Below are 12,188 nucleotides of genomic sequence, written 5' to 3' on the forward strand. Positions count from 1 at the left end.
TATGCATCATTGTCTTGTTTCCTTTACAAACTTGTTCCAAAATATTAGTTTGGAGGGAAAGTTTGGTGGGAAAGTTATTTCAGTTTATATCTCATACACTTGAATATGAATTGAAAGATATATAAAATCTTGACACTTGGGGCACCTTGGGGCTTTCTGATTCGGATAAGTAGTTGGTTAACTACCTATGCACCTATTCAAAAAGGATTGCATTCATCACTTTGAAAGTCACCTTAAGAAAGTACTTTCACACCTCAAAGTCTCTGTATTTGTCTAGTTTAGATTTGTTATTTACTGCAAATTTCCAACAATTGGTGTGCACTTTGATAAATGCATGGGATAATTCTTCTGCAATTGATGAAGGACGAAGTGCCACATATGCGTCATGCCTAAACATTACGAAATCATTTACTTGTATACACTTGTTTGTATATTACAACCATTGTGGTATTAAGGGCAAAGCCCTACATATGCATTATCTACCGTTATCCTCCCCTGTTGCCATTATAGAGGATATGACAAAGAAATAATAATCAAGAAGGTTTTACCATACTTCGCTCTCAACATGATAAATTTTTTTTTAATATATCATAGGATTGTTATGGAGATTTTCATTTTCTTTTTGGTTGTGTTTGGATTGAGAGATTTGACTAAAAATTTGAAATGTTCTCAAATCTCTTTAAGCTATTTAAATTATTTGGAAGGTATTTAGATGTGTAATTCATCACTTATTTTAAGCGTTTAGATGTATTTAAATAATTTATAGATTAAATCCCCAAATATCTCAAGTAATTCAAACAATCTAGAAGGGATTACAAATCCAAATGCATCTCAAATAATCTAAACAATCTAATGTGATTTGATTGCATTTCAAATCTTTCGTCAAATCTTTCAATTTAAACACACAGCCAAATTCTTTTTGCAACGTATTTGGTGATGCCAAATGACCGTGTGACAAATTACTCCAAGCTTTTCATTTTGCATGGTAATCTTGTGGAAATAGTCTTTGTATGGAAAAGGATTGTTTTGGCCTTGTCACCGATAAAAGAAGCATCTGAAGGGAACCAATATTGGAATTTGGTAGCGGGAATCCGAGGGTTGTTAGGCTATGAATGGGAATGCAGTTTGGAACATTCCTGGCGTGAAGGAAACTACCGTGCAGATCATTTAGCAAAGCTAGGTAAGAGTTTAGCTTCAGGGATAACTGTTTTCAAGAACCCTCCACACAGACGCTGGAAACGCTTCTCGGCCCGGATGTTTGTAGAGTGGCAATACCTCGTCTAGTTATTATGTAACGGGACCATGGTCCTCCACTGTACCAAAAAAAATCAAAATCAAAACTTGATCATTTTTTGAAGGGCAAATTATCCAATTGGCTCTTGAACTCTTTTTCTAGGTAAAAATAAGCCCCTCATCTATTTTTTGCTGACTTTAAGCCCTCGAACTTGTAAAATTGGACACCCGTGACCCTTTTAGCCAGTTTCTCCGGTTTTGCAACCGGAAGGTCAATTCACACGAATGCCAGTGTGCTTCTTCAAAGGACATTTTTGTTCGCATCTTCTAAGCAAAAAGGGAACAACTCCTCCACCTCCTCCCCACCTTGGTTCAACCAGCCCAGTCCCTTGCTCGTCCTCCCATCTCCAAATTCTCCGTCAGGGCCGTCGGCCTCGGCTCCAATAGCCGCGTTTTTATAGGCGTCGATCTCGAGTTCCCTGGTCTCCCCTTACATCAATCCGTCCACGCAGAGCAGTTCCTCTGCAACAACCTCGCCGTCAATGGCTGCCCTCGCCTCATTGCTCTCGTCGTCTCCGCTGCCCCTTGTGGCCACTGCCGCCAGTTCTTCCAAGAACTCCGGGATTCTTCCTCTCTCCAAATCCTCATCACCTCCGACCACCCAAATCAAAACTTTTCAAAATCTCCCCTCTCCTTTAAGCCATTGCCGGAATTCTTAACCAACCCATTTGGCCCCTGTGATCTATTGGATAAAGAATCTCCCCTCCTCCTCGAACCCCATAGCACTGGGCTATCTTTTGATACTTCCCGAAAACAGGCAAATTTGTGCAATGGCTATTCAAAAGAATCCGAACTTGATGGGAATTTTAAAAATTTAAGCAATGGGTTTTAGGGAGAGTTGGAAGAAAGTGAGGCCCTTCTGAGGATAGAAGCCTTGGAGGCTGCCAACAAGTCACATGCACCGTATAGCAGGTGCCTATTCGGGGTGGCCCTGATGGATCCCGAAGGGAAAGTGTACAGGGGATCATATATCGAGTCTGCAGCATATAATCTGAGTTTGGGGCTGGTTCATTGCAATTGCTGTGTGATCTCTTCACTTGAACTCGCTCCTACTCCCTGCGCTTATGGATATGGTGGTCTCGCCGGAGACAACTATGGTGGTCTCGCCGAGAATAGCGGCTGCAATGGCATCTCCACTGGAAGGTTTGGATGAGAATAGTGTTTTAGCGTCTAATTTTGATAGGACTGGTGTCCAGAGTGGGGGAGAATTGGGCAGTCGAAGGAATAGCTATGATTCTGCTAGTGGGGAGATTCCTGAGAGTGGTGGTATCACTCTCCTGCAGAGAATGAGAAGAGAGAAAGCGGCGGCAACGAGGGTTTTGCAGAAATGGAGGGAAGAAGGAGGAGTTGTTCCATTTTTGTTTAGAAGATGCGGACAAAAATACCCTTTGAAGAAGCACGCTGGCATTCGTGTGAATTGGCCTTCCGGTTGCAAAATCGGAGAAACTGGCTAAAAGGGTCACGGGTGTCCAATTTTACAAGTTTGAGGGCTTAAAGTCAGCAAAAAATAGATGAGGAACTTATTTTTACCTAGACAAAGAGTTCAAGGGCCAATTGGATAATTTGCCCTTTTTTGAACCTTATTAATTTCATGATGATCCAAAACCATAAGCAGCATTTAATCTTCTTTCGAAATTGGTAAACAGAAGGAATAAGCTTATATGATGATCAATCCCACTAGCCCGTGTCCACATAAAATGTTCGTGAACATTGAACAGAGTATACACCCAGAGAATCATCATCTGTCATCCCTTTTCCTGCGTGTGCGATATATCTCATTCTTCCTCTGCCTGACTGCAGCGATGCAACTCAGTGTCAGAAACGATCATGGGCGGACACCATTTCACCGCAAGAGGCCAGACAATTGATCCACGGAAAAAACCTAAGAGAAAGATGACGTCATAGGAAGGTCAATTTGACATCATTATTATGATCATCAAATTGCTGTCCTTACATAGCGTGGGATTTCCTGTGGAGTAATAATGTCATCAAGTACAACAACAATATGTGGCCTTTTCAGTTCTCAATGGTCCCCCACAAATATGTTTTTCATGTTATCATGGCGCCTTGTTCATTCCTCTTGGGTCTATTACCACTCCATCGCTCCGCGAAGACTTTCACAATTCGTTGACGAGAGTTCTGTATGCGCACATCTTCCTTGTACGTAACTGAAGAAATCGCCAAAAAGAAAACAAAATTCTCACTGACTAGTCTTACTGGATATGTAATCCCCCATCTCATTGTTTTTTTGTGGGCAAATGGAATCCTTTTGCGTCTGTGGTACATTGGTACGTGTCTTTTAAGCTAGCACTAATTAAACTCGTTGCGGGAAAAAGGTACTTGAAGAATTCTAGAGTTTTCACCAACATTTGCAAAAGAGATTGTTGAAAATTTGAAGGATATAGAAAAAAATAAGTACTGAAGCTAGCTTTCGCCTGATAATTAAGCCAGACCACAAGGTGAGAACTCGGCGTCTCTTACCATTCTGGGGGGAAAAAGAAAAGGAGTTGCAACATTTATTTCAATGCTTTGATAATTCACCACATTGCAAAATTGTCTAACCACCTAAATATTTCCATTAGAGCTGGTAAAATAACAGTAATCTTCTATGATCGTCGTAAAGGCAGCATTTGAGGTTCGAAACATTATAAGATTTTGTCCATCGCGTATTTAAAAATTAAATTAATGATACGTACATCTTTATTATTGTATACATGACAGAAGCATAAGGCTAGAAGCCTAGCTAGGGCCGAAAAGAAATAAAAGGCTAGAAGCCTTGAACCAAAGTGGATCGAGGAGGGCTACAAGGATTTACTGCTGGCTTTACTTGTAGTTAAAAAAGTAACACCATTAGTACGTATTAGCAAATGAAATGCTACACGCAATTAAGTTTCTAGCTTTATCCTTTCTCTTTTGCAATTACATTTTAAATGTTTATTACCTTGTCCTTGTTCTATTTTCTTTCTCTCTTTTTCCCTCGTTTGTGTTTACCTTTCGATATATGGACCACTAGGATTCATTGAGGAGGAGAATACAAAGGAGCCAGACCAAGATGTCCATTATCTATCCACCCTTTGGGGCTCCTGTGTGCTTGCCTCCATTAGATACCAACCGAATACAATATAAAGGCCTAGAACATGTGGTTATGAGAGAAGGCATGACCACCATCATTTCCCTCCTCAGACTTTTGTTGAAAGCCTTGGGATCGAAGGCAGAGATCTTAATCATCGCGTAGGGAAACCATAATCATCCTCCTGTAATTGCAGAGTGTAAAAGTGCGCCACCATAGTTCACAGAGCAAAAGAAAAGAGAGATGATATTGTTATTTATTTTGTGTATGAGATGGTCCGAAAAGTTGACTGAAAAGTGAAAGGGCAAAAAAAAATATAAATATATATATTCATTGAAAGAGAGTGTTGAAGGTCTGAGCAGAAAGATTATTCATTTCAAGTCCCCTTTCTTTCTTTCTTTCTTTCTTTTCAAGGCTGCTTTAAGAAGGGACTTTGAAAGAGTAAAGAGGAAAACTATGAAAAGTTGCTAAAAGCAAGCAAAGCAAGGTATGATTGTGGGTGACACCTGATCAAGAACTAGTGTTTCTTTGCTTAGAGCTAGCAAGGATTTCTTTAGATTTCATTACATTTCCTGCTTAAATTAATTCAGTTACTTCTTGGGATTTTCAAGTGATTTAAATATATATCAGTATCATTATTCTCATAATGGAATCTACTTCAAAAATCCCTCATCACCACCGCCACCTCCAACAACAACATCCTCTTCAAGGTCATCAGCTTGTTGGTTCTTCTTCTACTTCTACTACTACTTTAGGCGCTTCAGGTTTTGGTGCTGCCCTAGGCTCTCATGCCTGGACCCCAAACACCAACTTGTAAGTCTCTCTCTCTCTCTCTCTCTAAAAGATACAAACGTTCGCCAACAAATTAAGCCCACAACTAAGTTTACTTTACATGAGGTAATGATGATATTTTGGCTACTTTACTACACCATTATGGATTGTTCATCGCACTTGGAATCTATCTCTTCTTTTCCCTTTTTTTTTCACATTCTCTATTGATTTATATTTTGTACGTACGTCAATCAAAAAGTGCTTTCAAGCTCGAACTTAACTTTTTCATGTTTTCTTGAACTCTTGAATTCGGGAAATGCCAAAAAAGAAAAAGGCTTATGATTTTATGCAGTCCACTGGAGTGTTTGGAAGAAAAAATGAGTGAAGGAATCACCAAACCACTCTTGAGTTTTAAGCTATTTCTTTATTGCTTTCACTTAACTAGGGTTTAGGGTTCTTAGCTCCACTCAATTTTTTTTTCTTTCTATAATCTCTTTTGTAGGAATAGCGCTGGATTTGGTTCAGCTGCAAATACGGCCATCCTAAATTCAAGAAACCCAAGGCTGCAAAACGATATCCTTGTGTCTTCTCTCAATGGTTCCATGACTCAAGACTTCAGCTTCAGCTGGGCTAATGGTAGTAGAGGAAATAATTTCACCAATCAGTCTTCCCATGATTTGCAGCTTGAGATGATTAAGCGAGAGTTTTCAGAGTCCTACTCAAATTTTAGCGAAATGATTAGCAGCCCATCATCAAGCATAGAAGACGTACAGCTACCAATTCAGGCCACTGATTATAGAAGGAACGAGAACAGGGAAATAAACGATCCAAATGTTAAGCTTTTGCTTAGATCATTGTCTTCTGGAGATCGAAATAATGATTTTCATCGATCTTGTCCCGGGGAATTGTACTGTAGTACTTCTTCTAGCTCAAGTCTGGGAGCTACACCTAAAAGAGGAACCTTCAGTCAGATATATCCTACCATAAACGTCTCAGAGATTAATCAAACACCTTTGGCGAACTCTAGCTCGTTCCATATGAATTCCCAGGCTTTGGATCTCTTAAATTCAGCAAGATTTAGTGGGATTTTTTGCCTGCCTATGGTAGATCAGCTCGGTCTTTCCAAGAATGGAAGCCTTTCTTACGGATATGATTACTTGAGTCAATCAATTCCAATGCCAATATCGGAACCTAGCAATGTGAGTGTGTTCTTTTTCCCTTGTGTATCTTCCTACGGCTCCAATTTGAAGTAATTCTACGCATGCATGTGTCGTTTCCTGGCCAAATGGTGATTCATGTATACACTAATTTCTATATCGATAGTAAACATATAGTTCATGAGATGTTAAATTAACTACCTCTTTTAGTTCGTGTTGAGCATGGTAGTTCCTCTGGAAAAATCAGCCTTTATCCAAAATGGGATAGATTCTTAACATGATTTCGGTTACCTTTTCTTTTTGCTCGGATGTATTCCCTTTTCTTTTTTTTTTGTCCATCTGCCAACGTTTGACGTGACAATTTTAGACATGAATAGTAAATATTCTGATAGAAGCATTTATGTACAGTCATTTTGAAGACTGGTAAGAGAACAGACGAGATTCGTATACTACACTAGATTTCCCTTGGATGATTTGACCAGGAAAAAAAATAAAAGTGAGAATTTTTTCCTATTTCTTTTGAATAAAATGATCCCTAATCAAAAGAAAAGCTTCTTCTTTTTCTGTAATTAAAGGCTACTTGATCAGCTTTATACTTTGTACCGATCTTTTTTTTTCTCCTTTCCTTTTCCGTTAACTTCTTTTAGAAATTCCGCCCTTTTGATTCGAGTTTGATATGATGTCTACCTAGAATTATTTAGCTAAGTTTTGCTTATTGTTTATTGAAGATAACACCCTTAAGCTATGGAGTAACGGAAACAAAAAGGTCCGACATTAGTCTGGAACCAAAGGTACCTCAAGCAGCACCGAAGAGATCAAGATCAGAGTCCCGAGCTTCCTGCCCACCCTTTAAGGTAATGAACTATTATTTAGGTATCATCATAGAAATGCTTTTGTTTACATTAGACTAAATGAGCTTATACCCTTAAATTTCTTCCAAAATGAAAAAAAATAAAAAGAGGAGAGAAGAAGAAGAAGAAGAATTTTATACCCTGAAATTATCCTATTTGTCATAATTTAATATGATAGATTTTGGTTTTTGACAGTTTGCTTCTGATGAATATTTTACATTCAATAAGAGTAGAGAAGTCATTATTTGGATTGTGATTTTTCATTGAAAATTTTTTATGTTTTTCTGTGAACACATTTTTCAATCACCTTTTTATCTCACATATATCAAATTGTTACAATACATTTTTCTATAAAAATTCCAAAATATAGCAATAATCTAAACAGTAAGAATGTTTAAATCTGAGTAAAGAAGTTGTTTCAGTATATTGTCAAGGAGAATAAGTAAATGCCAAAAGGAATTCAACTTATTTCGAGGAGTCGCATTAAAGTTTGCATGTAGAATAATTTGATACTACAAGTTGGAATTAATCCGCCATAACTTTTGTTAATTGAGACTACTTTTAACCATCACATGATTCTCATATATTCACGGTATATGATTTGTCATTTGAACCAGGTCAGAAAAGAAAAGCTAGGAGACAGAATTGCAGCTCTTCAACAGTTGGTAGCACCCTTTGGCAAGGTACTTCTTTATCTTGCAAAGTAATTGGCGTTTAATCATCGAAAGACTTCATTAAAGCATAAAAGTTGTCATAGCCGTAGAATCATAGATTGGCATATTATTGATGAACAGCTGTTAGAGCTTTGCACTTCGGAGTTGCCATCTGCTGATTGTGATTCCAACATGTTGATTACTTTCTGGGGCATTGAAGTAGATCTATCATATGTACAAGGACGAAAATTCTGCTGATTTTCCCAATCACGCGCTAAAGCCTAATTTAAGTACCATCTGACTAAAGGGTGTGGATCAGGAATTTTAGTAGTCATTAGATACAGCCAAAAAACTGCATGCTTCCTCAACATGCTTAAGCTTTAAGGTTGTCTTATGGATGGCTTGGAGAGAGAACATTAAGGTTGCATTGCATCTAGTTAATTTGTTCTTAATTAATTTCGTTTACCACGAAGAATCTATTGGTTTTCTACAAGTAATTTGTTTTATTTTCCCAATCACGTGGAATGGAGAATATTGCAGACTGACACAGCATCCGTACTAATGGAGGCCATCGGGTATATCAAATTCCTTCAAAACCAAGTTGAGGTACCTTCTTTGCACCTTACAGAAACATTCTTCTTCCTGGTCCCTGGTTTTTTGTGACACAGCTAGACAGCCTCATGCATAATTCCACTGCTCCTGTTACCAAAACCATGTGTATTATCACTGCTTTTCTCTAACGGTAGCTGTACTAATCTGACTAGACATTATCTCAAATTTGTGCTGCATAATACTACTGTGTCACTGAGTACCATTAAGACAACAATAAAATTTGCAGAGATGCCAGATTTTGGTTCATTCAAAAATCAAAAAAGAGTAAGATATTGCTACTTTTTCAATCAAGAAGACGGAATAAGCATCGCTACTGTTCTAAGACGAATAAAAAGAGTAAGATATTTTGTGTTTGAGAAAAAAAAAATCTAGCATATACCACAACATGCATCATATATATCATCTTTAATTTGTATATATTTGATCATGTGACTAAATTTCAACAGTTAGCACTGCCCATATGCTTGGGAAAACCATGCATTGAGCCCACAAATTTGTTCTTCTGCCTATTTCCATAAATGATAAAACCACTCTTCGAACACGCTAAGCTAATCGGAAGAATCACCATTCATTATTAAGGAGTGAGCTTAAGTATATATAGCATCACACGCTCTAAGGAAGATAAGGACTGTTGAGGGCGACAGGTCCAGCAGCTGAACATTGATCATCATCCCCTGAGTGTGGAAACTAATTTCTTGACATATATATATATATATATATATTTCTGGTTTGCATAATTTCTTCTTGAGTTACGATTCTGCTCTTTATTGTAGACACTGAGCGTCCCATATCTAAAGTCGTCGCGCAACAAGTCCAGTAGAACCGTGCATGGGGTAAGCAAATGGGACGCACTTACATTTATAAAAGAAAAGAAAAAGGCGGAGAAAATTAATTTGTTTCTTTTAATTCTTGTCATCTTATTCTCTTCTTGTTGGCATTTATTTATTTTTCAAAGGAAAAGTTAAAAATAAAAGAAGTTGCATCGCTTTTGTTTTTCCGCCTATTAGGCAGGCAGCTTGGTGTAAGAAATTGAGTCAATTGCAAGTATCTGAAAAGGTGGTGCGTTATATATTTTCAGGGTGCTGTGGAGAACGGAGGTGAAGAAAGAAAACGAGATCTCCGAAGCCGAGGGCTGTGCCTGGTGCCAATGTCGTGCTTGTCTTATGTGGCTGACGGTGGCGGGGGCGTCTGGCCGCCGCCTAGCTTCGGTGGTGGCACTTGAGTTAGAGGCCTCCGCCTCCATTTGGCAGCGGGTTTCCTAGCTACTATTTCAAATTGAAAAGAAAAAATTAGGCGGGGGCAACTGGGCAAGGCAGTGCTGCTGCTCAATCTTTGCCCAACATTTTGCGTTGATGCATATTTACTTCCACCTTTTGACTGCCTTTGTGAGAATGATTGCAAATTGCAAGCTTTAGTGGAGCAAATTTGGTCATTCTGAAACCAAACAGCATTGAAAAGCAAAGCCCAGGATGGACCAAGTTTGATCCATTAAGAGTCAATATATGATTGAGATTTAACACTAGCTGGAGTGGTGTCCATGATCCACCTTCATGTAAACTAGTTTCTAGTTTTTCTATTATTTTCTGAAATAAATGCCTGCTTGCCTTTCGTACAAGAATTAGATGCTTTCTTGGCTAGCAATCAAAGCGCGGGACATAAATTTGCAAGCATATCTTCTCCGCAATAAATAAATAAATTGAACAAAGAAAATTGCAATCTTATGGAAGAATACTAGGGGGAAGTGCCCACGCATTGTGCGAGTGTTTGATACCTGCCGTTAAAGAGAATTTTTCATTGGATAAATAATAGTATATTCTAGAAACAAATAGTCATCAAATATAATAAAACTAATAATAGTACATTCTAATTGCAGCACACACTTGTACACTTTACTTTATTAATACTTTTATAATTTTACTATTCCCAAAAGATCCCTACAAATGTCATTGAAAATAGCCCAAAAGGAGACATAAATTGTTTCGGATAAAGGAATGCCCTCCAACACGGCTAGTTATAGCAACATGTTAATTACACAACGTGTTAATATATTATTGTGTTAATTGCACAACAAAAGCCGCACTTTAATTAAATGTGTCTATAACACCATTTCAATAATTACACCAACACACAAGTTTATATGAGCTGTACTCGATGCAAAAACGGTTACAAAATAATTTCATATTTCAGAAATACTTAGATGTCTCCATAAATCAAAATTTTAAATGTATCAAATGAGAGTATATCGATAAATATACCTAAATAAATGCTGCCCTCAATTGTACCAAAAATTTTTAAAAAAATTACACAACATTCCATATTTCTAAAAAATCACTATTCGTATGGTTGAAATTTAAACCTCCTTCGAATGCAACTCATTCTTGTGCAGTATAAGGAAAGGACACGCAACATGGATCCCTTTCTTCTACCCTATCTCATCTTTTTGTAACTACAGCCAAATAAACCGCCCCATCTGTGAGAACGTGCCTCTATTTATAAGCGGAACTCACGCCCAAACTTTTAACCGTACGACTTTATGAGTTCTATTTCCGCCTTGCGCAAATTCTTAAACACCATATATAACTAAGTTGAACTCAACTAACCCCACACAAAAAAAAAAGTTGAGCTAACAAGAGTGATTTGGGCACCTATATTCGTTGTCAATGAATTGAAGTCCCAAACATTTTTTATGCCAAAATTCACAAATTAATAGCCATCCGATCCCTAAGTTCAAAACATTTATCCAAGATTTGGCAGCTACTCTAATTATAATGGAATAAACAATTTCGGTTTTCATTTTTAATTGCTGTCCACATCTTTAATTTTGTAATGAACCAATCATTGATTCGCTTGTCATTGCGTAAGAAGCAAGTGATCTGGCCAGTACAATTAATCAACTTTCCACGAGCTACCTCCCAAACACAAACATTTTCCATCAACCAAATAACCTTAGAAAATAATTTTTTCTAATTACTAGCAAGATTCACAACTCAATATCACTTCATAGTAATCCGAAAATAATTCAAAAATTATCCAAACACACTCAATATTCCAAATTTTCCAAAAAATAAAATAAAATCAAAGTTACTACTTTGAGATCATATGCTGATGAAACGTTGATCTAGTGGATAAGTTAAGACCTCAAATATTAGAAGTCTGGGTTCAAATCCCATCTATTTCCTTCTCGCTTCTTAAGTTCTACCCTTTACCTATTGCCTACAATTTTAGGAAAAAAAAACATTGGAGGTCAGATGTCCTCGTGCTTATGCCAAATTTAAAACACAAATTGGCAGCTATTCTTGACTAGAATAGCATAAACAGTTTTGGTTTTGTAAATTGGTTGTTGTCAACATCATGATTTTCATTTTTTAATTTCTATTATGTACCAATCATTTTGTTGGCCATTGATTTTCTTGTCTTTAATTAAGGTGCAAGTTATCTAGACAGACAAATTCTCAATTAGTATAAATCAAATTTCCACCGGCAACCTCTATAACAAATGTTTTCTGCCAACGCACAGCCTTTAGAATACAGCAAGGTTCAAAAGTCAAACTTTATAAAAAAAAAGAAAAAGAAAAAAATGGTGGGGATTATCCCCTTCCCCCTTCAATATGGGTTGGGCAGAAGTTTATACAAATTATTATTTAAAATAATTATTATAACACTTTTTATCATGTACATAAGATAAAAATTTATGTTAAAAAATATATTTGATATAAAAAATAAATAAATTTTGTGCAAATAACAATTATTTAATCACAGCGAAAAGAGTAATTAACGATGG

The 12,188-nt window shown here is 37.2% G+C and overlaps 2 protein-coding genes across 5 annotated transcripts; both read left to right on the forward strand.

Moving 5' to 3' along the window:
* Positions 1–936: 936 nt before the first annotated feature.
* On the forward strand, positions 937–2,446 carry LOC113714960 (cytidine deaminase 1-like). The gene is made up of 3 exons (XM_072069637.1): positions 937–1,180; positions 1,566–2,058; positions 2,143–2,446. Exons 1-3 carry the CDS (start codon positions 937–939, stop codon positions 2,444–2,446), a joined length of 1,041 nt encoding a protein of 346 aa, XP_071925738.1.
* A 1,904-nt stretch (positions 2,447–4,350) lies between these two features.
* Positions 4,351–10,025, forward strand: LOC113711796 (transcription factor bHLH110-like). Of its 4 annotated transcripts, XM_072069730.1 has the most exons (8): positions 4,357–4,850; positions 4,994–5,176; positions 5,637–6,333; positions 7,020–7,145; positions 7,760–7,825; positions 8,336–8,401; positions 9,181–9,240; positions 9,486–10,025. In XM_072069730.1, exons 2-8 carry the CDS (start codon positions 5,010–5,012, stop codon positions 9,627–9,629), a joined length of 1,326 nt encoding a protein of 441 aa, XP_071925831.1. In that variant the 5' UTR covers positions 4,357–4,850; positions 4,994–5,009; the 3' UTR covers positions 9,630–10,025. The 4 variants fall into 4 exon arrangements, with proteins under 4 accessions (XP_071925832.1, XP_071925831.1, XP_071925830.1 ...); XM_072069729.1 differs by having other exon boundaries at positions 4,357–5,176; XM_072069732.1 differs by lacking the exon at positions 4,357–4,850 and having other exon boundaries at positions 5,163–5,260.
* The last annotated feature ends 2,163 nt before the right edge of the window (positions 10,026–12,188 follow it).

This window comes from Coffea arabica, chromosome 10c, assembly GCF_036785885.1.
Source record: "Coffea arabica cultivar ET-39 chromosome 10c, Coffea Arabica ET-39 HiFi, whole genome shotgun sequence".
In the NCBI taxonomy this organism is placed as follows: Eukaryota; Viridiplantae; Streptophyta; class Magnoliopsida; order Gentianales; family Rubiaceae; genus Coffea; species Coffea arabica.

Coding starts and splice junctions, on each gene's coding strand:
- LOC113711796 (XM_072069729.1), top strand. CDS start 5,010: ATGGAATCTACTTCAAAAATCCCTCATCACCACCGCCACCTCCAACAA. Junction 8,402..9,180: donor TCCTTCAAAACCAAGTTGAG/GTACCTTCTTTG, acceptor TCTTTATTGTAG/ACACTGAGCGTCCCATATCT. Junction 9,241..9,485: donor CCAGTAGAACCGTGCATGGG/GTAAGCAAATGG, acceptor ATATATTTTCAG/GGTGCTGTGGAGAACGGAGG.
- LOC113714960 (XM_072069637.1), top strand. CDS start 937: ATGCCAAATGACCGTGTGACAAATTACTCCAAGCTTTTCATTTTGCAT. Junction 1,181..1,565: donor AGATCATTTAGCAAAGCTAG/GTAAGAGTTTAG, acceptor GCATCTTCTAAG/CAAAAAGGGAACAACTCCTC. Junction 2,059..2,142: donor TCCCGAAAACAGGCAAATTT/GTGCAATGGCTA, acceptor GTTGGAAGAAAG/TGAGGCCCTTCTGAGGATAG.